The sequence below is a fragment of the Cavia porcellus genome, unplaced genomic scaffold (genome assembly GCF_034190915.1).
Source record: "Cavia porcellus strain 051 isolate PalLab524CR breed Dunkin Hartley unplaced genomic scaffold, mCavPor4.1 scaffold_9, whole genome shotgun sequence".
In the NCBI taxonomy this organism is placed as follows: Eukaryota; Metazoa; Chordata; class Mammalia; order Rodentia; family Caviidae; genus Cavia; species Cavia porcellus.
Genome location: NW_026947492.1, coordinates 30413363 through 30440929, shown reverse-complemented (window position 1 = coordinate 30440929; position 27567 = coordinate 30413363). Strand labels below are relative to the sequence as shown.

The following is a 27567-nucleotide window of genomic DNA, read 5'->3' as shown; positions in this document are numbered from 1 at the left end:
TCCTGCAAAAAATTTTCAAAGATTTTTTTTCCTAAGGTCTGTAGTACTTTTCTAGGAAAGAACAAAGTTGTTAGCCATGAAAATTATTTTTTTGTAAAAACAGTACTATACTCATACTTTTCGGAAAACGGCCCTCTTAGGCAGACTTAAACCCTATTGACAGTCACTTTAATTTAACTCAGCCTGGGGGACAGGATTCACCGGGGCTATGTAAATATGTATGACACAGCAAGTCTTCTTTCTGGGCATGAGAGATCCATTAACCACCTGCAGATTCTATCTGAGGAGGCAGGCCTGCTAATTCAAGCATTACTCATACTTCTCTGCCTGACCTGTTCTCCCTGAGTAAGGCAGAAACTTTGTAGAAACCAGTATAATACAAATCTTTCAATCTGAAGTGCAAAACCAGGGGTATCACAGCAAACTCATAACAGGAGCAATGAATGTGTTTTGGAAATTCCCAAAAATAACGCTTAGATTCTACTTCTTCAAATCGCATTTGATATAAAATAGAACATAAACTTTGACTTGAATTAAACAACTCAGTAAAGCATTGTATCATAAAATGATTGAAAGGTGGTTCTGTTTATTTGTTTTTTACTAATCACTAAAATATCACTGTCCACTGTGGAGACTTTTGAGTGAGTAGAGAAGCATAAAAAGTAAAAGTCAGTCATAAACCCTCCACCCAGAGAAAATGATTTATTGTATTTCCATCCAGCGTATTTTTGTTAAAATTAAATACATGCGTTGATTATTGTCAGATAAAAAGCACAAAGAATATATATTATTTATTTTTAATTTAAGTTATAGTCATTAATTTTTTTAATGACTGTCAAATCTATCATATAGCTTATTGGTGCTTTTCAATATTAATACCCCAGGAGCATTGTAGAAATGTAAATAAACTACCTAATCTCGAAGAATTTACTGGACAGAGTTAGTTCTAAGCATCTGTGTTTGCAATAAATGGCTCTGATATCCGACTCTAACTTGTGTCCAATAGGACAAAATTATTGGATCAAAGATAAACATTTTTAAAGTTGAGTTGTATAAGGGCCAATTATTCTCTAATTTTTAGTTTGATCATCAGTGCATGAGAATGCCCAATTTATTAAATTCTTAACTATATCATCATCTCTATTTTTATCCTTTCCAATATGAATAAAGAAAATATAAATTTGTGCTTCTTTTTTATTTTAATTTGCACTTCTTTAATTCACTAGTTTAGTTCCAAGTAAGGCTGAATTATTATCGTGTGATTTGTGTTTCAGCCTGTTACCTATTAATGTCCCTTGTTGATTTTTAAAGCAATATGCTTAATTCTTTACAAAATTTCTTATAAGTTCATCTAATTTTTAATGTTTTCAAAATATGTATTAGGGTTTGATGGAGACTATGAAAGATATGTAAATATTTTAGACATTGTAATATCAGGTGCTTAACTTTTATAGAGAATACAGTATAAAAAGAACACTCCAGGAAGAAAATACAGAGTTAAGACTGAGGAAACTTTTCATGTTTGTATAACTAAGGGATCTTATTTTGTCAGGATAATAGAGCAATGGAGTCATTGCACAGTAGTTAAGGCTCTGGGACCATACCCTATTGGTTCTAGCAATTGAATGGTTATTACATAAAGTAAACTAGAATTTAATTAGCATTACTTTTTTTTTAAGTTTTTTTAAAAAGTTTTTTTTAGTTTAGTATATGATTCATTTGTGTTTCATTTTTTATTTTATTACTACATGTTTGTAGGATTATATAATGATTGCATTCATCATGGGGAGCTGAGGAATATACCCAACACCTCTTCGGGTTTTTTTGGGTTTTTTTTACCTCCTTGGCCTCTCATTTTCCCTTCTTCCCTCTATCTCTTAGTCCCTTTCCTTTTGCAAAAGATCTCCCTCCATGTTTCCTAGTATCTTTGATTTTACTCTATAATTTATTTATATTTTGGACATTATTTATTCTATAAACTATATGTGTACTGATTATCCTGTGGACAGATGTTTACTAAACATAAGGGTTTGTATCATCAGTTCTTTATAAAAAAAATTCACAAACTGAAGAAATAAGGAAGTCACAAACTTGTGCCTTATAAATTTCCCTGTTTAAGTAGACATGTTGTCACATATACAACACAACTCAACAACAGGGAAATTTAAAGATATATATGACTCTGAAGTAAACAACATGCATAAGATATAAAGTAACCATAGGAACATATTCAAATTTATAGAATTTCATGATAAATCATTTATGGTAAGGTAGAGAGAAAGGCAAAGATCAGAGCCTGGATTAAGTATGTTTTTAACAAAACATTTTACATTACACTGTTAATTTTTCTAAAGTTGATAAATGGAAAAAGTTTCCATCTGTTAGTGGCTGTTTTAAAGTTTTTGTTTTATGTGACATTTCTATAACAGTCTTAATAAAAAGGGGTCTAGGGCAATGAGGTAAGTGTTCATAATACCAAGTTGCTGAAAAGAAAATTCTAAAATTTAAGAACTTTTGGAAAATTTCCAGAGGTCCTGAAGTTCAACCAAGTGAATATTTTCATTCTAGTCCAGAGTAACTTGCCTTATTACCTTACTATTAGTAAAATAAATTAATAAATTTAAAAAGCTATGTGGAAATAGATTTTTCTTACCTAAACGTTCCAGAGGCATATAAGAGAAAGGCAAATAAATAAATACCTGTGTCCTCTTTCAAATCTTAAAAGGCCAATATCCACACACCTGAGTTCTCCAGCGTGATTTACGCATCCAAACAAATATGATAACTTATGATCGTTTCTTCCCTGCCTTCCATTTTTATGTGTAAAACAATCCATTTCAATTGATTTTATTCTGTGGAAGCTTCACTTGATACAATAAAAGGAGTAATTGGTATAAGACATTTCCCACAATATTTTTCTTTTCTTGTTTTCTGTTTGGTAGGTCAGTATTACAACTTCCTTGATGCGTTTAGTGTAAGAATGCTCTTTATAATCATTATGAGTTTCTGACACTGATTTTGATGTCAATGTCTGAAATATATATATAAGGAAGATTTCAAAGCAGTAACAAAATGTGTTGCAGCAAGGGTCTATTTTCTATGTTTCTGTGCACATGAGTTGTGAATTCGTTAGTCTTATTGAATCCCTTTGGGATTCCTGAATAAAAAGAACTGTTTAACATAGTCTAGTAAAATGAGTGTATAACTTTATACATTTTATAATCATTTGATGATTACTATTAATAACATGTAAGAGTAATGCATTGCATAAAGTAGAACATACATCCAAATGATCCATCTATATGAGGTTTATGTTGCAGTCTAAGTAGCAATCGAAGGAGGCCTTTAGATCTAACCCAAGAAAATTATATCTTCAGGTGAGCAGTTGGAGAAAGTAATTGGTAATTTTAACATACAAAGAAATCTTGAAATATACAAATCATTTCAAATACTAACTGTAAGTGCCTTTTACTTTGTATCATTAAACTTTATATATGATGGTATTAAACAGACTCTATTGAGGGACCACAGGTTTTAGAAAGGAAAACAGGTAGATTAGCTATGAGTAGGACAGTGATTTGTCTACTGGTCAAATGTAGAATATTAAACAAACAGAAATTTATATACATACATGTATGGATAGCAGTGTGAAACTAAACTGTTTTTACATGGCCTATTAAATGGTATTAGAAAGACAATATCTTAAAACAATTTTTTAGAAAGCTCAATTCCAAACAACTTTTTCAACATAAAGTTTTTTTTCTTATCCATTCTTTTATTTGCTTTATTTGTGTTCTGTTGTGCTGTGAAACTGTCTTTGGATATGGCTAACAACCCTGTTAAATAACCCTCTCATGAAATGATTTTAGTTTTATCAAATGAATGGTCTAAATCATTATATAAAGTAATTGGGATATCGCTTCAATAAAAAATCTAATAAGAATGTTTAAACTAGAAAAAAAGTTACAATAATTTTTTCTAATTAGAAAATGTTAGTAGATTTAATTCATTGAAAGACAAATTCATTGAAACACAGAATAAAACAATTCTTTTTTTTTTTTTTTTCTTTTTCAATCTTTTGAGACAAGGTCTCATTACACAGTTTGGGCTGGCCTTCAACTCATTTGTAGCCCAACCTGGCCTTAAAATCATAATGATCCCCCCTGCCTCAGCCTCCCAAGTTCTGGGATTATATGCATGTGTCACCATGCCAACCTTTAAAACAATTCCTTTTTCCCAACAGAATTTTTCAAATACATATCTGTCTTCACTGAATATTCTTTCATTTCTACATTTTAATTTGTTCCTTTTGGCAATTGTAACCCAAATGTCTGATATTGTTCAGTTTAGGAAATATACATTAGTTATTTTACACTGTTAATGGGTAGTTTTTTCCCTACAGCTGGGAATGGGAATGAACTTATTAGTGAAACTCTTAACTCATAAGGGTTAACACTCCCAATGTGTGTGATTCACTCATAAGTGTTTACTCTCCTAGCAGATGAGCCCATCATAACAGTAGAAAATGATGTCACCTATCTGAAATACCCTGAACACATTTTAAGATAACACTTTAACAGGTTATTTAGTGAGAACATATCCAACACATTTTATTAGTTAGCTAAATGACATTTTGCCTGCAAATCATACTATTCATTAATCTGATTGTTTCATTTTATTTTATCTGTAACTTTTTTGGCATTCTGTAATCACCAGATTCAATGTTTCTTAAACAGCATAGCATGGATTGAACTGAAATTTTCCCCAGGATATAAGCCACCTAGATTTAATGAAAATTTCATTAAATATAAGAAAACCTCTTCAAAGAGTTAATGGGTCATTTGAAAACTGTAATGTGAAAGCAAATGCATGAAAATCAGAAACCCAAGACATGTTTTCAGTCCTCTTACTAAGTAACTGCCCTTCTTTCTCTGTAGAAGTAAACATGGAGAAAAATCTAATCTAGAGCGTCTGCAAAGTTCATATCGCACACAGCATGACTTCTTGGGGCTTAATTTCTTAATTTAAAAAATCAAGTTGGATATTTGATCCTAATTTCCAGAAGGCAGCCAATCATCATAAAATTTGGACTTAAGAACTTTTCCCTCAAAGCTTTTATTTCTTGCCTAGCATGTCACCTCTAGCCCAGGAAAATGGACCAACTTGGAAATCCTAGATTCTGAGATCAGCTAAACCAAACCAACTCACAAAAATAATAAAGGCAATAGTTAAACAAACTATATTCTTGTTAAGAAAACTGAACACAAAATTAATGGCTGGTTTGTTGGCCTAATATTGCCATTTTGCTTTTCCTTTTGGGAATGAATTTTCATTTCATTCTGTTTTGGGTCATTGCCATACTCAGAGGCAAAGAAACTTAAGACACAATTCTTTCTCAATTACTAGTAAATTTAAGTTTATTACTGTTCTGAAAAAAAAATCCATGTAATTGGTTGATGAGATTAGTTATTTGAAAATAAATGAACTTTGATCATGAACAGCACCAAATATTGCATGCTTAATACATTTGCAACCAGTTAAAATTGTTTTTGACTTGAACTTTGGTGGAAGGGGATACAGGATGGCAAAATGAGAGGTTTATTTAGCGTCTGGGAGAAGCTTATAAAAGAGCTTAAGTCCTCATTCCTTCTAACATCTTAACAGCTGTACAGTTTCTTACAAAATATGTTTTATCGTTTCAAGAAATGCTGTTAACCTCGCAGTTTTAAAACTGAATGAACAAGGCCTCTTGGACAAATTGAAAAACAAATGGTGGTACGACAAAGGAGAATGTGGCAGCGGGGGAGGTGACTCCAAGGTTAGCCTCAATGTCACCAACAGCGGGTAAACAGTATGTAAAGTAATAGGTGCATCTGCTGGGAGACTTAAGATTTGGACCTACTAACACTTGAATTGTTGGTTAAGTCCCTTTGCAAACTTAAGTATGCAATTACTGTCAAAGCAAAAATATTTGCAACTGTTACCAATTTGGTGACGCCTAAGACATCTGATGAAAATAGTCACTGAAAAATTCTGGTTTTAAAAGGTTGTGGTTCAAACACAGTCCTGTGAACCTTACTATTGGAAAGCAGAAGGGATGCGAATTTGTGAAAGTATAATCTAGTCAAGACAGGAGAGTAAACCTGTCTTTATTTCTTCACCATTACTTGACCCAAACTTCTACAAAACATTTCTGAGTAACACCAATAACCTGACTCCACCTAGGCATGCTTGCAAATTCCACTATCAAATTTTCTCCATTTAAATATCATGGGTTCCATCAAAGCTAAACAAAACCTCAAAGATAGTTATGTGAACTACACATTTTTTGTTGCCTTTTATTACTGGATTAATTACAAAATGATCAGGCTACAAAAACAAGGGTGACTGGTCTTTACCTTCACTCCATCTGGGTCACATTCCCAGATTTCTTTTATAAAAGAATGTTTTATATAAATTCTAAGCAGTATCTAAAAAGAAGAAGTTCACAACTGACAGAATATATTAACTAACATCTCAGAAGACTTCTTCACATGTATCAGTTTTGGTAGACTTAACATCATCCATAGAGGGGGAAATCTTGACTACTTTCAATTGCTAAGGAAACGTAATGAAAAAGCTAAGTATACATTTGAAAATGCAGATTTTTTAATCTGGAAAATTTTCCAAATTTTGATTGGGCTATAAATTCTGTCATGTGACCACCAACTGAACTTATAAATTCTGTTATATACTCTGTTTTCAGGGAGTATCTGTTGGGATGGCTGTCATTAGCTCCTCTCAAACCCATTTTAAAAAGTCCTTAAAATTAAGCTCACTAATATATTTTCATCTGATAATCAGGCCTACTGCTGGAAGAGAAAGTTAAAACTTTGCCTCTCTTCTAGACAACATCTGTCTTAATCCATTTTGTGTTGCTATAACAAAGTACTTAATACTAGGTAGGTAAAAAGAAAGACACTTAGTTGGCTTTAATCTTGGTAGCTTGAAAGTCCAAACAGCATGAGCGAGGGCTCACTGGATACTTCACAATGACAGATGGCATCCCAAGATGAGACACAAGAGAAAAAGAGAGTATTAAGAGGTCAGATTTGCTTTTTTACAACGACTTGCTCATGTGAAAAACTAACCCAGTCCCTTAAAATCTAATCTAGGTTTGAGAAAGCTAGCACAGTCTCTAGGGGGATTTAACTCAATGCCAGATCACTGGCCTCACATAGCTGTGGCCCTGGGTTTGATTGCCAGCACCAAAAATAAATAAATAAATAAAATTTGAACCATCCAGCAAGGCAGATGCCTCATGTCCCTAATAGTCCTTTAGAAAACCCCTTTCCTTTACCACATTCTTGTCACATTGGGAATTAAGCCTGAACCCTGAATTCTGATGGGAACAAACCACACTTAAACCACCTTAAGAAGTCTTTATTTTCCATTTTGGAGCCTCAACTTGCCTAGAATTTTCTGATAGTTTCTGTAAACATATAAGTAAATATATGTATACATACAGATGTTATTACTCAAGTTAATACTAATAATCCAGTATGCCTCCATGAAAATTGGAAATATCATAAAATGCCCTATAGTAGCTCCAGAAAAATAAAAACATTTGAGACCATTAGAAAATTTTTGTTTGCAAATTTTTATTTTTACTTCAGATATGAGAATCACAATAGAGATAAAATTTTCTACAAGTAATGAAGTCTTTTTAGTGTACTAAGACTTTCTAGAGAAAAATAAACATGGCAGATATATGTGTGTATTGGAAGAATCTATGCACCAAAAATAGCTGTAATTTATTTACATGAAAAAAGGATTAGGCAACGTGGCTAAATTTTATCAGCTTTGCATTCAACACATTGTTTGGTATATGTCTACTTAGTAAGTATTTGTCATCCAAAAGAAAAATTGTGAACCTAACCTTATCATTTTCAAAACCAAAAATCAAACTGCTTATTCTTTTTGGTATGTAGAACATCATTTTCATCAATATGGACTAGAAAATTGTATTCTAGAAACTTACTTCAAATCTTAAGAAGCAGCTTTCCAAGATAGTACAAAATTAGCATAAAATGTTTACCTAAACGAAATTAAAGTATTTTTTGTTTTGTACTGGGAATCAAACTCAGGACTTTATGCTTACCAGGCAGGCACTGTGTCCTGTCCTCCCCGTCCTTTTTAAAAAGTATTTTCTATTTTCTCTCAGAAATTTTGTTTGCTTCCTAAATTCAAAATTCTAGTAGTTTGCATATGTATGTCAGGCTTATCACCAAGAGAACAGGTTGTTACAATCTAAATGTAGTAATGCTGCACTCTGAATTTATAATAAAAGATGACATTGTAAATGCCCTGAGCCAATTTAGATCAATGTTATTACCAGAAGGCAATTGTTGCTTTTTCATCTTTATTTTATTTCTTCTTCGGGTGTCTGAATTTCTCTTTAAACTTACCTTACTCTCCCCTTTGGCCTGATATTCCTAAAAATAAGTAAAATAAGGAGGAAAAAAAACCAGTTGAGGACTGCAGTTACCTAGGGCCTTTGTTAGTGTAAAACCAAAGCAGAAGAGACAAATGCTACCAATTCACTATAGGAAGGAAATACATAGAGCTCTCAACACAAGCCTGCCAAAATCCTGGTTATTTGATTGTAAAATACAGAATTATGGACATAGAACACTAACTTTCGCAACAGTGTTTCATCTAATGAAGGAGAAATAAATAGAAAACTGTATTACACGTGGAAAAGTGCCTATGAGAAGACAATTGGCCCACCTGTCACGCACAGCCTTGTGACAAGTTGGCTGCAGGAATGCCATGAAGGGTGACACACCTCTCCAGCCTTCCACTCAGCAGCAAATTATCTATCTTGTGCTTTCACAGGGCGATGTGCCACTACCTGTGGAGAGAAAGAGCATCACTCACTGTCTTTTCTCTCAAGGAATTTATGATTTAATATACACAACAACTTAACTAGTCACAGTCCCTGTGACAGCCTTCCTGTCACACTCCACGTTCTACAGCTGTGTGACACTCCCACAGCCCTCCAGCACCAAGAAGTTCAAGAGATGTGAGGAAAAGCAGTTGCCATCTTAAAAGAAAAAAAGTGACAAGGCATTCTTTGGGGGTTTAAATTCATTTATTTGAAAACATTCTTTGCATTAATAATATCACTGTGTAGTTTTTTAAAAATATGATCATAAGAAATTCATACTCGTGAGTAAAATAGAAATTTATTAACAGTGATTCAATTTAAAAATATATATTGCATATCTAAACCATAATTTCCCCTTTGCTTAATCAGAAATGGTTTAGTCTAAATATAAACAATACAAAGTATTTTATGCCAGTTTGTAAGTATACAAGTAATGGGCTGACTTCTTCAAAGAATTGCATAGTAAATAATTCCTAGGGATACGTTATTTACTAATTATGCTTACAAAATTATTTTTATGTCTATCCACATCACACACATAATGATAGAAATATATATATATATATATATATATATATATGAAAATGAATTACTTTGAGGCTATTGTAGTACTATGATGATTTGACGTTATGGACACCGACAAAATTTCCAAGGGCAACCAAGAGCACACAAGAACCAACTCACACAGAAATTAGCATAAAGGATCAGTACAGAAAACACACATCCATAAGCAAGAGGAAATAAAAGGTAAAAACCACTAGGGAAAACTCAGAGAGGGCTTTTCCAATAATAAAGTCTTTGCTCTATCAAGTTATGCCACTAGTTGACTGCTAAGAATGGTTGGTAGTGAAGATTCTGTTTCAAAATGGCAATTTAATCTTACTCTATAAAGCAAGATCCCTGGAGCAAAGAGCTAAAGGGACAAGGAGGCTAGAGGAAAGGGGAAGGAAGGAAGACAGAAGAATACCTTCAACAGGGAAAGACACAAGCCAAGGCAATTTTTAAACTAATTGTGCCTTCAACTGTCCTTTTTAGGAGAAACACGAAAAAGAGTCTCCTTTCTTTCATTTTCTTCCTCTTTGCAGCCCTGGATCCTCCTTTCAGCCACCTCATTCAAGAAATGCAATATGTGCTAATGAAATTGAGCTATGTATGTGTTTAAAAGGCTTTGGCAAGGCTGGCCTGGAGACCAAAAAACTTACAGCTCTGGTTAATGAGGAGACTGAGGAAGGAGGGTTGCTTAAGCCCAGAAGTTACAGACTAGCCTGGGCAACATGATGGGTCTCAAAGCAAACAAAAAGACTTTTAGTGTATCAATTAAAAGAAAAAAGATTATTCTAAACAAAGGATGACAATTTCACCTTGATGACTTTCCAGATCACTTACCTGGGCCAGATATTGTTAAATATTGCTTTACAAAGATGAGTTATAGCTTTCGCTCTTAAGGTGTCCACAGTAAACCAAACACCCACAGATGTAATCTGTAACAATTGCTTCATACATAGAGGTGGAGGAGCACCGTATGTGGAATGAGAGGGGCTTAAATATTAAAACCTGGATTAACTCCATTAATCTTAACATCCCAGTGAACCACTCATTTTCAGAAAGAGCTTTTAGTATAGTGTTACATCATGCTTATGCTAGATGTTAAACCAAAATCCAATTTAGTAATCTAGGAACATGGCAATCACCTACTACTGTTTAAATAGGATAACAAGCCCAAACCATAGTAATGTCTCATGACACTGACAAAAAAATTCAAACTGTATTCAGAAAAATATAGTAAAAAATGAAAAACTTACATTTTAGAGATAGTTTTGTTCAAAAGCAACACAGTTTTTAGTATCACTTTTAATCAGAAAACTCAATTAATCAGGAATTACATTCCCTAAGTCTTCTGTCACATTTTTAATTGCACATTCTGTGAAATTACACAAATCCTGGTTCAGCTAATGCCTAGCTAGCTGTGTAACTAAGTTTTGTGTGTCTTGGTTTCCTCATTCATAAAGTGTGATAGTTATAAAGATGTTAAATCTTTTAACAGTACCTGTTACATAGTAAGTGTCCAGCAAATGTTAGCTATTATTATTGTCATCATTATTAAGGCATTACCTAGCTGTGTAGCAGGATTGATGGAATTAATCTCCAGGTAACTCAATAATGCATGTTTTTTTTTTCAACCAAACACAGTCCACATTTTCCATGAGGCACTGGATGATATAGAAAGACAAAACCACCAGCAGCCTTAAAAATATCCAGAGAAACTCAACCTATCACCAGTGAAATGAAACAAAGGTCAATCAACCAAGATAACTGTCACAGCAAAAGATCCTAGGAGTTACTGCTCCACCCCACCCAACTTAAGCTTTCATCTTACTATCTGGGAATGAAAGCTGGAAGAATTATATTACTCAAAATACCAGTGTTTGCTGATAGCTAACTTCTTTAAGACTCCTTACACAATAATGAGTACTGAAGGGATCAAAGATGGGAAAAGAAAAGAAAAAGACTTTATATGAAGGGAAGCTTCTCTCTTCAGAGAAGCCTTAGTTATCCCTAATCTCTCATTTGTTTGTTGGTAATAATTTGTAGAGTAATTATAATCACTTCATCTTATACTTTAAGTGTATTAATATGAGACTTTAGGTGAGCATTGCTTCTAGTGATATTATTTAGGTTAAATGCTGCAATTCAGAAAGAAAGTATTAGCATGGCTTATGCTGTACTTAAATTCAAGAATTTACAAATTTGTCTTATGAAGACATTCCTTTGCATGAGGTGAACCTTGGTCTGTGACACTAGAATCACTCTCCTCTTTCATTTAAGTCCTGAATCAAAATAGTTATGGAGTCAATATATTGATGGATGCTTTGCACATAGTAGAACATAAAGTAATATCCCACAAACTGAGTTGTAATGCATGCAAGAAATGAGGTCAGTCATGTTTAGCTTTCATAATAAGTTTCCATCATCCTGAAGCCACTTGTGTTTTTTTTTTTTTTAAAGAGAAAAAGAAACTTGTGAAACTACCACATTTACATGGGGAACATTATAAATTCAAGTAACCCAACTCAGGCCAATAGTTTTGGATTCACAGTAATTGCATACATTTTATTTAACAATATCCCTAGCAGTATGTGCCTGTTACCTAAAGCGATGGAGCAGGTCCCAGTTTTATGTCTGACTCTAAACCTGGGCCTATAGTACAAGACATAGCACCTACTGTGGCCTCTGCTCTGTCACTTTGCCATGCGATTCTAATGTAGTTTTACTTGAATAACATAAAATAACATATATAATGTTATTTATGTTATTTTCCACGTGAAGAACTCCTGTAAACCTTGCCGTTTTGAAACTCAGTGAGGCAGGCGTCTTAGACAAGCTGAAAAACAAATGGTGGTACGATAAAGGTGAATGTGGACCCAAGGACTCGGGAAGCAAGGTCAGTCGCTGCAGTTCGGGGCCTCCTCTTGTGTTCACAAAATAGTAAATGGGAGCAACTGTCAAATATGGAAACCTTAACAACCCATCATTTTTCTGTACACACAGCCACTGTCTCAATTAGCAGCTAATAGATTTCATAATAGATTAGCCATAGATTTCAAGCACGGGGACTAATTTCAGGAAATTACTGTACAACCTGCTCCCTGATATTAAATCTTTCAAATAAACTTAAATTAACAGCAAAAATATATAAAATAACAAAATTATGTATATTATCTCAAATTTACGTACCACTAATAAAATTTTGTTGTTGTTGTTTTAGAGATAAAGACAATGAAATTTATTTCTTTGAGAACTAATGTATCCTCAAAACAAGAAATGGGTAATTGGTTAGGAGTCATCTAGAAAATAAAAACCGCTAAATCTTAAATAAATGTTTATTCAGTTTAGCCTTTTGTTGCTTTATCACCAAGCATTCCACTCTAGTTTAAAGATGCTCTGTTACATTTCTGTGCTGAAAGATGAACAGAATGAGCTTTCCGATTGAATTCTCCAAACCCACACTAGATTAATGTCAGTGTTTACAATAATATCAAGTTCTAAAATATTTATTAATGAATTCATTTTAGAACCATGCAGAAACCTATAGGCCTAATTCTGCCAAATAAGTTTATGTTTTATTCTAAAGAAAAAATATAACAAGTTTGTCATTGACTCAAAATATCTACACATAATAATATCGTTAACAGTGGCTGAAAGTCATAAATTCTTGGAATCCACTTTTTTTTGTATTTTCTTCTAGAAAGAAAACAACTTACTAGTTATATTTAAACATTAAAAAGTGACTTAAATAAAAGAGCCTCAATAAATTGGAGAAGGAGATAAAGCCCAGCTAATTAATCCATTTTCAAGCCTTATCCCTATGTGTTTAATCACTTGTGACTGCCTTTGAACCAGAGTGGAATGACATGATCGTGGCCAGATTATGAAACAAGTATCTTAAATCCTGATGGAAAGACAAGCATAAATATTTAATGAGTAACTATTTTACGAATTAAATTATTGTAAAACTTTTGGCCCACTCAGTTGATCGTACGGCCGAGTAGACAGCAGTCATCTTTTGAATTAGACATTCTCCTAATAAAACTAAGTACTTTTATTAAGTAAACTTCTCAACCATATTTTGCACAAATTTATACTGATGAGAAAATGACAGCTATAAAGAATCCTCCACCAAAATACTTGTTGAAATAATATTATGTAATAATTATTGTTTATAATTTGTGAAAAAATCCAAATTCTTTTTACAATTTTAATATCTTGCTAGAATATGCTTGACCACCTCTAGATTTATGTATGTGTGGTAAACATGAATACATCTAAAATATTAATTGGTGAAGCACTTTTAAGTGTGAATGGAGTTATACCTTTACATTAATAAATAAGTTATAAATTTGTCCATATATAATTTATTTCTCAATTGAATATGGCTATTTGCGTATTTTTAAAAGTTAGCTTTAAAAAGTTACCTAGGTTTTATGCACATACAACTATTTCTAAATAGTACATAATATGCAAAAGTGACATTTTTTATGAGATTCTGCATATAGACATAACTGAAAAAACCTAAGGACATGGACCATAGGACATTCTTGGTACATATATGATAAAGCAATTATGAACAAAATGTGAAACTACCAGCTGGAAAACTTCTGTTCCCTAAGTAGTAAATGTAAACTTAAATTTATTCAAGAGCCATCTTATACATTAATATTATGTTTTGAAGGAAGTAAAATCAAAAGAGGTCCCTTTTCCCATGTAATTGAAATTTCAACAGGTCATTTTCAAATTCTGTAATAACTCACTTCTGGCACCCCATATAAATATACAAATGCTCATCTCTGTCTAAGTATAGTGCTTTTCACTACATATTTAATGATAAGTTGTTGCAGATTTTATTGAATGTAGTTGCACACAATTTATTGGTAATCATAATTGCTCTTCTGAGAGCTATAAGCTTTACTCTTAAACCCATAAACCTACATCAGTGACTTATATTAAATAATTTCTGGTTAAATTAAGTGTTGACTTTAATTGACTGCTTGAATTTCATGTGTTCTTGTGACATGTTCCCAGTTAACTGAAGTATCTTTATCCCTCCTAGGACAAGACGAGTGCCTTGAGCCTGAGCAACGTAGCCGGCGTCTTCTACATTCTAGTTGGCGGCTTGGGCTTGGCAATGCTGGTGGCTTTGATAGAGTTCTGTTACAAGTCCAGGGCAGAAGCGAAGAGAATGAAGGTGGCAAAGAGTGCACAGACTTTTAACCCAACTTCCTCGCAGAATACCCACAATTTAGCAACCTATAGAGAAGGTTACAACGTATATGGAACCGAAAGTATTAAGATTTAGGGGTAGGACTTAGGGCCTGCTACAGTGAGTGGGGATGCATCCTGTGAACGCAGTGTCGTGACCTGTCTGTCCAGTGGTGGTATTGCTTGCTTCTAATTAGAGCTTTCTATTTTTCAAAACTTCGGTGCAAAGCAATTCAGTTTTCTTTGGCTGCAGATGTACCGTTTGAAACTTTATGTTGCCAATAGATATCTGCATTGCATGGGTCAGAAAGACAAAAACGTGCCAGAATTGCTCTGTAAAATGATGTAAACAGTAAAATTCCCCTGAAATTGGGGACATTGGAAATTAGATCTGGGCTTCCTCACATACAAACCAGGCAAATCTCCTTTCTAACAATCCATATTTAGATTTAGTGCTAATAAAATAATGACAAAATCTTTTTCAAATGATTAAAACATACATAATTGCCTATGTTTTTTAAGGCACATGGTATGTATGTATTCCATGAATTCCTTACCTGCAGTTCTAATCGGCTTTATACTAGCCACCTTTATTTTTAAAGCACAAATCCCCATTGTTGGTTTGTAACAGTAGTCCTTGAGCCGACCCTGCAGAGAAGAATAATTGTCAGAACTTTGACTATGATACCCAATTACATTCACAGTATCACTTAGGCAAACGTGTATTTTAGACAAGTCATCCATCAAAATCTCAGAAATATATGCAATCCATAGCAGCAATAGTGATGAAAATTGTACTGAGTGAGTATGCAGCTTTTTCATTTCAATGGCCTTAAAACAAGGCAAACCAGATCCACTTACATTCTCTCATTATGTCATTGCAAAGAGTTGTATGCTGTCAGTGAGAAACAGGAGATAGAGTCCACTTTTTTAAGAATCGAAATGTTCATTTCTTTCCTCTAATAATAGAAAGTAATTTTAAAATGAGACCTGATTGGACATGCTATTGCTTTTTCTAAACTCAGAGCTCCAAAAACCATTTGCTAAAATTATATAACAACAGCAAGTGAATAGACTGCTTAGCCTTATTACATGATAAATGAATCTTTGAAACTTCAAAAGACATTCAGTGTTTAATGTTTTTTAAAGTAAAAAACCAAATATAATTTTAGTAAGGTGTACACCTGAGGTTATACCAGATAAATGTGCTTGATTTTGATAGTTATTTAGATGTACATTATTGCGATACTTAATATCTTAAACCAAAAATGAAGTCATCCATGTTGATCCACATCTAACTGCTTTTACCATTATCTAGACGTCAGTGACAGTGCTGTACAACTGCATGTAGATCATCTCCAAGTGCTCCTTTCCCAATTTGAATTTTTATAAAATGAGCACTAAGAACGAAGTCCTCAGTTCACCAAGGTCAAAGCATATTGAGCAAGACAACAAACTGAGAAGGAATCAGGGCATCTCATCATTAGGAGATGTTTCATTGCCCATTCCATGTCCTACCCTACACTGGCGACTGAACTCAGAGGTGCTCTACTTCTAAGATTCATCCCCAGCCCTGTTAACTGTATTTTGCTGGGATTTTTTAAAATAGGAATTTAAGTTGCCCCTGAAGGTCTCAAACTCTCAAACTTGAGATCTTGTTTGCCTCAGTCTTCAGAGTAGCTGGGATTACAGACGTGCAATACTTTGCCAACCTAAAAATGTTTTCATTTTAGTGTTTACAGAGTTAAGCAGCAATTTTACCCAAATTGGGAAAAATAATACTTGACTAGTTTTCAAAGCCAGTTATTTGGACTGAATTCTGAGAAAAGATTTTATAAGGCTAAAAATGTTTTTGTTACTAATTTTTCTTTCCAAACCAAACTTTAGCAAAGTCCAAGAATGAAGAAATAAAAGAATAAAAATATATAAGGAATTGGAGAAAGAAATCTTCAAGAATGTCAATTTATTATAAAGTTCTAGGAAATTGTTAAAAAGACTTCTGCTTATTTAACTTACACGTATGTTTTGAAGTCAGAATGTGGTATTGAAGTTCATCATGTTTCCCTTTAAAACTAAACTTGAACTTTTAAGTATATACTTTTAAAAAGAAAACATTTGTATCCATTTTTAAAAGACACTGACATTCAGAATAAGTGACCTGCTCTGCCTCATAGAGCAGACTTGAAAGTTATGCAATTTTTACCTTCCTATCAAATTAAGTGGGCTTTTCCTTTCAAAAACTTCATTGACCATATTTTTTAACGACTCAAAATCATCCATCTAAAAACTGTCTAATCATATAAAGCACATAACATTGAAAAACAAGATTACAGGAGAAAGTTATTCAGCAACTTTGAAGCCAATTTCTGCACTATCTTCCTTAAATATAACATTTTTAACTAAAATTTCATGTTATACGTAGTAGTTTAAATGCCTTTCTTTATATGAATTTCCAAAACTGTACATACTGTAATATTGAGTAGAAAAATATTCATCTCTAATAAATTAGGTGCCAAGAGTTTCACTTCAAAGAGCAAGATTACTAATGTCACCTCCATTTCCCAGTCCCCTATTCACTAAAAAGAGAACTTGACATTCACCTTGGTTTTTTATCAACGCGAAGTCACGATTAGCAATTTTAGTTCAATTTTTCTAAGTTATTACAGTAAATGATTTCTAAACATTTGTACTCCAACAGTTTTTATACTAATTAATTTCATAATTGTAATATATATTTTTAACATTTGAGTACCAGATCAGAATAAACAGATACAATTTTCTACAGGATTAAACTTAAATTCACAATGGAGAATCATATGCATTGTTAGTGGTGAAACAGGCGCCCCTTTAGCTTATTTTTCTGTTAACTTGAGAATTCAGCTACTTGAAAGAATTTAAAGGCAATGAATGAACAAGAATTAGATTTATATAATAGCACTGCCTGCTTTTCCTTTGTGTATTATCATTTGCTATCTTAAAAGTTAAAGAATAAGAATTTAATGGACAGTTCAGAGATTTAACCCTAGAGCTTCCATCTGGGAAGTTTCTCAGTATTAATCATTCACTAAGTCTTAAAACAGTCCCCTTTTACATGTGTCTCCTTTTTAGTGTATCCTATTCCAGCATAATTCTTAAAATATGATCCTTTACTCCCATAAGAGGCACAAAGTGAACTACATGTCACTAGTTGTACTGTTCTGAGTCATGTCTATAACCAGTGTGAATAAATCAAGGTGTTTGTGGATTGGTCTGTATTATGAAAACATTCATAATTGATACATATAGTTTGTATATGCAGCTTCTCAATCTTAAGAGTCTAACCTTTGCACTCTAAAGTATATAATATCTATAAGAAAAATAATTATTCAAAGAATGTTATCAACATTAAGAAACTTTTAGGCTCCTGTAGAACTACTCGTGGATAGAGCAGCAGGTTAAAAGATGTTTCCTGCCCAGATTGACTAAACAAAACCTGACTTATGAATTGAAACTATTTTTAAATAGGTAGGACCACAGACACTAGACTGTTTAAGTCTTCAGTGTAGGTGAGCTTTCCACACTTTCATAAGCAGTTTACATCTGACCAAAAGACTATGGAAAAAATGCAGATGTCTAATTATTGATATTTTGGTGTTTGCTGTGTCACGTTTTGGTGAACAAACAAATATTATAACACACCGCCTTCTTTCTGTTTCCTTTCCATGCAACCCAGCTGACCTTTTCTGAAGCCATAAGAAACAAAGCCAGGTTATCCATCACTGGGAGTGTAGGAGAAAACGGCCGCGTCTTGACGCCCGACTGCCCAAAGGCTGTACACACTGGAACTGCAGTTAGACAGAGCTCGGGATTGGCTGTCATTGCGTCGGACCTACCATAAAAACCAAAAAAATAATTGAGTGCCTTAACTAAACTGTGTTGGTGACTGATGGAAATGCAGCCCTGAGGGACACACCAAGTGCGGGTCTTTGCTAAACCAGTTCTTTGGCTGAGAGCGAGAAGTGAATGCTAATGCTCTGGACATCAGCCGCAGAAACGTGTGCATGAGCTCAGCTCGGATACCCAAACTCAGATTTTATATCAGGAAAACTCACAATTTAGGTTTTTTGGGAAATGGGTAGGGGAGCTGGGATGGGTGTATTAACAGCAACAAATTTCACTTGAGTGAACTTAAAAACTAATCAGACTTGCCAGTTAGCTCATTAAACTGTGAAGTTCTTGCTCAGCAAGGCCTTCGTCTTCACCAAAAGGGATAAAATAGTTGTAGAAGTCAATGAACATGCTAACCTCTGTCTCCAGAACACCCATATAGCCAATGGAAGAATATCCAGCTGAGAAAATAAATCACTAAACTGTGATAAGAAAATAATAAACATGTAAATCCTGTGAAAAAAAAATTTAAAGGAAGTATTTACACTTACTTTGGAGAAAACAAATACTGAAACATGCTTGCTTTTTAACTGACATAAATTCAGTAGAGGACAACACAATTCTTTTTTCTAACCATCTTAGGGAACAATACATTGCAATAATTGATATAAATGCCATCACTGTAATAAACTTTAGAGACTTTTTTCTACAAAAGTTGTTGGTCGTCTTCTCGTTTGCTGTAAACTTCACTCTGTCACATGAGTTGGTTCACAGATTGCATTTGTCTCACACCAGAAACAAAATCAAAATGAAGAAAGTGTTGACGTTAAATCATCACTCTGCGATGTGGAATCAGAAGAGACTACGGGTCATTCATATTATCAATATTATTTATAATCTTGTTCTGTGTACAAAATTGTGGTTTTTGTACCCACTGAAAAGAATAAAACAACAGATGTTCTTACAATATCTACAGAGCTTAAAGGTTTTTTTTTTTCTTACAATTAAAGTTATTTGAGAAACTGTGAGAGTATACAAGGGATTATAGAAGTCAAGTGGTGGACCTTTCTGGAAAATGTAGCTAGTCCTTATTATTTTTGCATACTAAGCTACTCCTGTTTTATAGATTTTTCACTTGTTAGGAGGTTAAATTGTGGAAGATGGAGTTTTTGAGTACTGGAATGAATCACTGTCTGGATAGTAACATGCCCTGTCACTGTGTGTTGAAATTTCACTTGACTGTATTTTGCTGCATAAAGTCATGTGTCCAACGAGCTTCTCCCCTCATTCTCATTGTCCCAATTAAATCCTCTGAAGGCACTAAGAATAGTTTGGAGTAGACCACAGATGAAGGATTAGCTCTTATGTGAAGAAAAATTTATTTTGTTTTATTTATATAAAAATTATATTGTTATGTTGGATTAAATTAACATGGTTGCAAAGAAGGTTTTAGTTCATTAGATGTAAATAAGTACTCTACTATAAATAAAAATCACATCCTTAGGAATCTTGGCAGAAAGCACAAGTTAGGATGATTCCAAAAGACTGACCTTGTGGGATGAGTTTTCATAGGAGAAAGGTTAAGAGGCCAATATCTGAGCAACGCGTATTCAGTCCCCTGAGCATTCACAGCTTGTTTGAAGAATGTACACATTAACCTGGCTGATGAGAGTACAGGTGTAGGATCATGGAAGACAAGCAGGAAAAGGTGAACAATTAATTTCCTCTCCTTAACCCATCTCTCATTTCATCTCTGTGCTGCAGTAGAACATTCTTAAAAATTTATGTCAGATAATATACACACACGCACTGTTCCCTCAGGAAAAATTCCAGGTTCTCGAGAAGAGCAAATGATTCTCTTCCTGGCAATGTCCCTGTTTATTCCTTTATGAATTTCTCTTACTCCTACCCAACTCCTCCTATCAGCAAACAAACCTCCAAAGCAGCACTTGGGACACCGCATATTATTTCCTCAGCCTGTAACAATTCTTTGTCTTCTCTTTACCTAACTAACTTATACTCACCCTTCAGTATTCGAACTTTACTAGCCCTGGGAGGATTTATAAGTACACGCTACCCCTTGCCTAAGAGACTGAGTTAGGTGCCATTCTTTAATGTTCTTCCCCATCACGGCACTCACCATTCTGCATTGTAATTGCCTGTGTACTTGTCTGTAAAACTACTAGACTGTAAGCTCCTTGAGGGCAGGGACTGTGTCTATCTTGTTCACAGTTGTATCCCCCAGCACCCAGCACAGTGCCTGGCATATTGTAGGTGCTTAATAAATATTTGTTGATGAAAAAAATGAACTGAATTGAATTAATTTAATTAAGTGAAAGCAGAAAAACATCATCTTTCCCCATTGATAGTGTCTAAAATGTGTGCTAAGTATAAATTGAATCAAAATGAAATCTCAAGGTTGGCTGATTTCATGGCATTTTTTCTAAAGTAGATAAAAGGAAAGCAAAAAAATCATTTGGTAAATCTCATCATATAAGAAGGCTCTGTATATCATTGTACCTAGCTGTAGTATAATTTGACAATTTGTTTAACGAGAGACATTGTCACAAAAAAGGTAACTCAGAAAATGAATTTGGTTACATTTTTAGCTATACTTCTAAAGACAACTTTCCTTTAACCCTTGGACTTGTGTCATACTTAAATTTCTTATAGTAAGGAATAATTTTAAGAAAGGCAAAAATTTAAACATGCATCAGTGAAAAGAGACACTTCCCTACATGCTATTTGATGAAATCCTATATATTAAAAACATTTAAAACATTTGATTTCACAAAGTTGAAGAACTCAGTTACCAAAAAAGAAAGCGCCTAAACATATCAGATAAATCCAACTTTGAAACTACATCAGTTAAACATATACAATGACCAGTTAAAAGATCTAAAGTGTCCTCAGTTTTTAGTTGAAGATCTAAAAAGAAACATTTGCTACACTCAATTCAATAGCAGCTTGTTGAAAATCAGTCTTGCCTTGACTGCATGTATTTCAGTCTGACACATATTGGTCAGCTTTCTCTACCTATAAACTATCAGTTATTCTATTTCCCTAAGGCATAGTGCATAGCAGGCGTTCAGTATTTATTTGTCAGTACATAAACATGTATTTGTGAAAAAATATTCAAATAACTTTCAGAAAAGTAAATATCCCAATCTGCAACACTGATGCAGTGTAACAGGAATAAGAACAAAATGAAAAGTGATATCCTGGAGAATTAAGTTGAAAGACAAATTGAACTATAGATGCATCACCCTTACATTTATTAGTATGATATCTCATGAAAAATACATCTTTTCATACACATTCACAAGGAGTTTTAGTGTCAGGCAATATCGCAGGCTAGAATCTTAGTATTTGTAAAACCAAAGGCAAATATAACAGGTGGCTTATTTATATATCTTCTAAGCAGCCAATGCCAGCAGTCTTTTCAAAACAGACCCACCTTTAAGAGAACACTTTGATCAATTACTAGAAACAAGATATGAGGACAAGAAATTGTATCTCAGAAGACAACAGAAAACTATTTTCCATGAAAAAGAAAACCTGTTCACTTATTTTCTTTTGTTTTATTTTCCTTCACATGGCGGTGAAGAAATAAGAAGAAAAAAAGAAGAAAAGAGAGAAAAGAGCTATTACAAAAGCAAAAGGCTGGGCAAAAAGCCAAGAAGTATGAAACAGAGATGCTTGACATACGGTTTCTACATTGCTAGGTGTGTAATGTTCCGTGTTTCCTCATCTCATAATATGCATACTTTAAGTGTTCCTACAGGGCTCACATTGGTGTCATAGTTATCTAGAAGGCAGGAATCCAGTAGGAAATTCTAAACCCCATGTCTGGGGGGATGCCAAGGAGCTCCCTATATAGGACCAGGCCCCATCCAACTCCTTTTAGAGCTGGTTCTTGACATAAATAGAAATAGTTCCAATATTTTTATAAAAGAAGGAATTTGAAACAATTTAGTTCATAGCTGGCTCCATCTAGATGTTTATTTAATCCTTTGATCAACAAACTGGCACTACTTCAAAGTTCTAAAACAGAGTTCATGAATCTCACCTGCTTGAGGTTTTTTCAGAGCAAGATTTTCTATCAATATCGTCTTTAAACCTAAACACTCAAAGTTTCCCAACATCATTAAATTTCCAAGGCCACTATCAAAGTAGGTGACTTCAGGGTTACTGAGATACAATGTGCACAGGAACTATAAATTAAATTCTACCTGAAAGACTAAAGTTCAGGGAGTGTATCAATATCCTTGTCATTCTTGTTTGCAACCCTACAAAAATATTATCCCAATAATTCTTCTCTGTCTTGTCTACATTTGTCTCCCAAGACTCTTGTGCCCTTCTCTTTCTTTTCCATATTCATTTCCCACTGTTAGCCTCTCCCCTTGACAAGGTCATTATTCTCTCGTTCTTAATATAAAATAAGGAATCTTCACATTCCCAACCTCCCCCAGAATGCTATACATCTTCTGATAACATCGCTCTACATGCTACAAACCTAGAAAAAAAAAGGATGGCAATTCTGAAAATTTTCATCTTTGCAATCACACATCACAATCCCTCTACTCTATTACCTCCCTTGGTTATCTGGGCATCCCAACACATTATCATTAGGGAATGGACAGCGAAGATGTTTATTTAATCCCTTTGCTTGTAATTCCTTGATTCTCCACTGATCTTTGCCTTTGCGTTCTTTAAATCACTCATGCCAAGAGACATGTAACCATTTGATTGATTATATTCTCATCTTCCTTCAGTTAGTCATCCACTTCTCTCCTTGTTTTCTCACCTTGGTTAACTAAAGTAGTGACCATGAATCCATTACCAACCCCATTATTTCACTTGATCATGTCACCAAAATGTTCTTCTCAGGGTCACCAGTAATCATCTTGTAGTTACCTCCCATTATCTCTTCATGCATTTGCATGAATTATTATTTTTCTTCTGTTGAGAATGTCTCAGTGTGTTCTACGTTCCCCATTTGTATTAAATTTCTGCCAAGCTAGATTTGCATCTTTTGTCCCCCCCCCTCCTCACAATACGTTTTGCATCTGGTTGGTCTTACTATTACCAAGATGTCTGCAGTCACTTTTACATTATTTACAAAGAAATTTCTGTCTCACTGTAGTGCCATATATTCAATTATCTGATGATCTTCCTTTTGACTTCTCAACTGCCAAATGTCAAACTCTCTTCTCTATCCTATGTGTCTCCTTCCTTTTGTATATCAGTTTCAGTGACATTTCTTTCCATATATCAATTCTAGAATTATTCTAGAATCTTTTTTCATCGTCTTGATATCTAATCAACATCTTTAGCTCGTACTACCTCCTAAATATTTCTGTGTTCTACTCATGCTTTTCCCTCATACCACAACTGACTTAATGCGGGGACTCAATTTCTCACTGTTATTACTAAAGTTGTCCCCAGCTAGGTCTCCTGGCTTATTTAGTTCATTCTTTACATGGAAGCCACAATGACTTTCTCAAATTCAAATATGATTTGGTCACTTCTTAAATAAGAGAATTCGAGGTGCACCATGTGAGACAGTGACCTTCTCCAGTATCTTTTCTCACCTACTTTCCCCAACAGTAACATCACATTATTCACAAATTGGGTTTGCTTCATTTTCTTTCCCTTAAAATTTTTGCCAGTTATTTCTTCTATTTGGGTTGCCCAGTGCTTCAGATAGGATTCCTACCTGTAATCAACAAAGCCCCGCCTATGCAGTTAAGCGGAAAGTGAGTTAATTAATGAAAATTAGATAGGTGACAGAATAGATACCAGTTTCTCAGAAAAAAAAATTTTTTTAAATAAGGTCTGAAGACAAATAGCAAAGATGCTCGGAATAATCGCAGTTGCTGATCTAGCGCAGTGTACGTTTACCTACTAGTAAAGGTACATACCTCAGTGTCCTTGTTCCAGATACTGCCACAAGGACACTGAACATAGACACCACTCCCAGGACCTTGGTTTCTTGAGGCTGTGTGAGCAGGTACCTAGTAACATGCTTGCTCACCTCCTCAGGAAAAGGTTTCTATAAGTTGCTGCTTTCCAAATTAAAATTCAGGAGGAGAGTACCTAACAGGGCTCTGACCTAGCAATAACAAAGGCAGGGAAAACAAGTTCTGGTTTTCATTATGAGGCATAATATGGGGAAAGAATAAGGAAGATATTTTTTAAAAAGCTAAATATGTAAAAACCCTTTATGCCTAATTTGGCATCAGGAAGTATTCTAGATATTATATCCTCAAGTAGACATTCTGAAATGGGCTCAATTTGAAAACATTTTGCATTACTCTATATTCTGTGCTCACTTTTAAAACAGCACTTATACTGCTGTTACATGATTATTTTTATAAAGTTCTCTGCTTTATATCAGTCAGCTCTTTATTTCCAGAGGCAAGAAATGAGTTGTGGAAAGAACCAATTTTGAGCTTTAGAGTCAGACAAAATTAAGTGTGAATTCTTGTGCTGGCACTTACTCTCTGGCCTCTAGAGAAAGCTGCCGTTTCATATGTAAATGGGAATAATCCTAAGAATTTTATGTTGCTCTGAAGTTGAGAATGAATTTTTATAAATTACTTATCACAGCATCTTGTCATGGGAAGTTCAATAAACAAAACTTTATTTCATCTCCATAGCCCTGGGCTTCTGCTTCCAAGTAAGAAAAAAAAAAAGCTTTAAAGAGGAAAAGAAAAAGCTACTTTCATTCTAACCATGAGGAAAAAAAAAAATCAAAGAATCTATAAAATAATAACTTTTCTTGTTCAAATCAGAAAACTTCCCATGACAACCAGGCAATCTGAATTCCAAAGTACAAGCCCCTTCGAGGAGAAAGGGAGTGCACAAAGTTTCACATTTGTGCAGCAGGGAAGGCATGGTACTGTACTGACAGTGACACAGTGGGTAAGAAGAAATCAGGAGGCTGAGCAGGGTGGTGCATACTTGTAATCCCAGCACTGAGGAGGCTGAAGCAGGAGGCTGGTTGAGAGTTCAAGACCAGCCTGGGCTGCAAAGTGAACTCAAGGCCAGCCTGAACTGCATAGTGAGATCCTGTCTCAAATAGACAAAAAGAAGAAAAAAATGAAGGAAGAGGAGGAGGAATAGGAGGAGAAGAAAAAGTAGAAGGAGAAGGAATCAGGTAAAACAGAAACAAATTCTTAAAGGCTATTCTTTAAAGGACAAGAAACTGTTCTGGGTTCAAGAGCTTGTATCAGTATTACTCGGGGGGGGGGGCTATTATGCTGAGCGGAGGCAGAAAACTCTCACCAGAGATGGCCCAGTTTTACTTTTGGAAGGTCCTGATGCCAAGGTGAAAACTGACTGCCTAACACCAATGCTGGCCAGTAACAATGGAAAAAGTTCCTCAGAAGAAACATTGGAAGATATAATAATATAATTTTATGTGATAAAATATTCTAATTATATTCAGTAAAATTCATTTTAGTATCCTTAAATTATGGCAAACAGTGATAGAAATGATAAAGTGCATGGACCTGAATTTTTCTCTGCTGAGTATCACTTTGGGATAGGAAAAAAGAAAGGCAAGTGTGACAGTAACAGGATCAAAGGCAAAGATAAAAAAAAATGCATGGTGTACTTGGAGAGCAGCTTGACAGCGTGAAGTAGAGCTGATAACAGAGATGGTCTTTCCTACATTCAGCTCTTCTTTGGCTACTTCATGGATATTAGAGAGCATACTTAGGGAAATCTATGCTAAATGTGTCACACAAGGAGGACTGGACAAGAAACTGGAGCTTGCTGGGATCTAAGCTGCAGAGGGTTACATGGGAGAGTGGAAGAAGCTGATCTTAAGCATCACCAGAAGGCGAGGCAGACGGTCATCAACATCTTGGGCAAAAAGAGGAAGGCAAAAGATTTAAAGATACCTTTAAAATTTCCAAACAACCTGGAATAAACGGTGTCACTGCAGAGGAAAAGGATTTATGAGACAAATAGCTAATGAATTCAGAGCTGGCATGTGCTGGCCTGAATATACTTGACAAGACCGCAGAATGTACAGGGGGAGATACTTGTAACAATTGCACATTCAGGTTTACAGTTCAGCTCAAATGTTAAAACTGGAGATTTCAATTTGAAATGGAATAACAGGGAATTTTTTTATTTCAACTTATTTTTTTAAAAAGATAGATCATATCAGAAAAATAAGTGCTAAATATTACAAGATATATCCCAATGAAAACTACTGAGGAACTTCTTAATGTCTGGATACATTTCAAAATTCAAGTTTGGTAATAATTATCATTTCTTCTTTCATCCTAATCTTGAATCAAAAAGCGTAATACAATAGTTTCAATCTACAGTGGTAAATGAATCTTCTAAGATTTAAGCAACCAACTACCTATTTTTTCTAAAAGATGTATTCTTCTTAACTGTCTTCCAGTTAAACATAAGCTAAATCTCTTTTGATATGCATTGGCAGAAATTTTTCAGAAATACATTTGACAATCTTCAGCTGAATTTTAATGAATGAACTGTCAAAACATTGTCTGGTATGTATATAAAGGATTAACGCACATCAAAAAGAAGTTAGATGTTGAGAAAGGAAACAGCCTATTAGAACTCTGGCAGTGTTAGACATTATAGCAAATTTAAAATTAAAAATTATATTTTTCAAAAGTATAATGTCAACATACAGTGACATCGTTTTGGGTCCAAACAAAAAAATGTTACAGGCAGAACCAGGAAAAGGCAGCTGTTAACTGAACTAAATAAAATATTCTCTAAGCACTATGATTTGCTTTATATATAAAGAGGTGACAAAACATGAAGAGATAAAATAATGAAGAGAAAGTCATATAAAATGGACAATTCTGACGGAAAATGAAAGAAGTGAAGCAGGAATTCTCTTTAGTCATAAAGACTACAATGTACCTACCTAGGCCTAGAGAACACTTTTCTGTAAATTTATGGCACTTTTGTGTAAATCAAGACATCTTTTAAACAGGGTGATAATTCAAGGTCTTCGGGAC

General features: G+C 34.2%; 1 protein-coding gene across 7 annotated transcripts in view; it reads left to right on the top strand.

The window, feature by feature from the left end:
* Positions 1 to 20858, top strand: part of Gria4 (glutamate ionotropic receptor AMPA type subunit 4) — a 334303-nt gene extending 313445 nt beyond the window's left edge. For 2 of the 7 annotated variants that reach the window (XM_063256140.1, XM_063256142.1), the window contains 3 exons: positions 5704 to 5818; positions 14538 to 14672; positions 18399 to 20858. In XM_063256140.1, the coding sequence (XP_063112210.1) occupies positions 5704 to 5818; positions 14538 to 14672; positions 18399 to 18563 (415 nt within the window). In that variant the 3' untranslated portion in view covers positions 18564 to 20858. Of the gene's footprint in view, positions 1 to 5703; positions 5819 to 12256; positions 12372 to 14537; positions 14786 to 18398 lie in introns of those variants that run through there. The other 5 variants (XR_010049759.1, XM_063256141.1, XM_063256144.1 and 2 more) reach the window with 5 other exon arrangements.
* The last annotated feature ends 6709 nt before the right edge of the window (positions 20859 to 27567 follow it).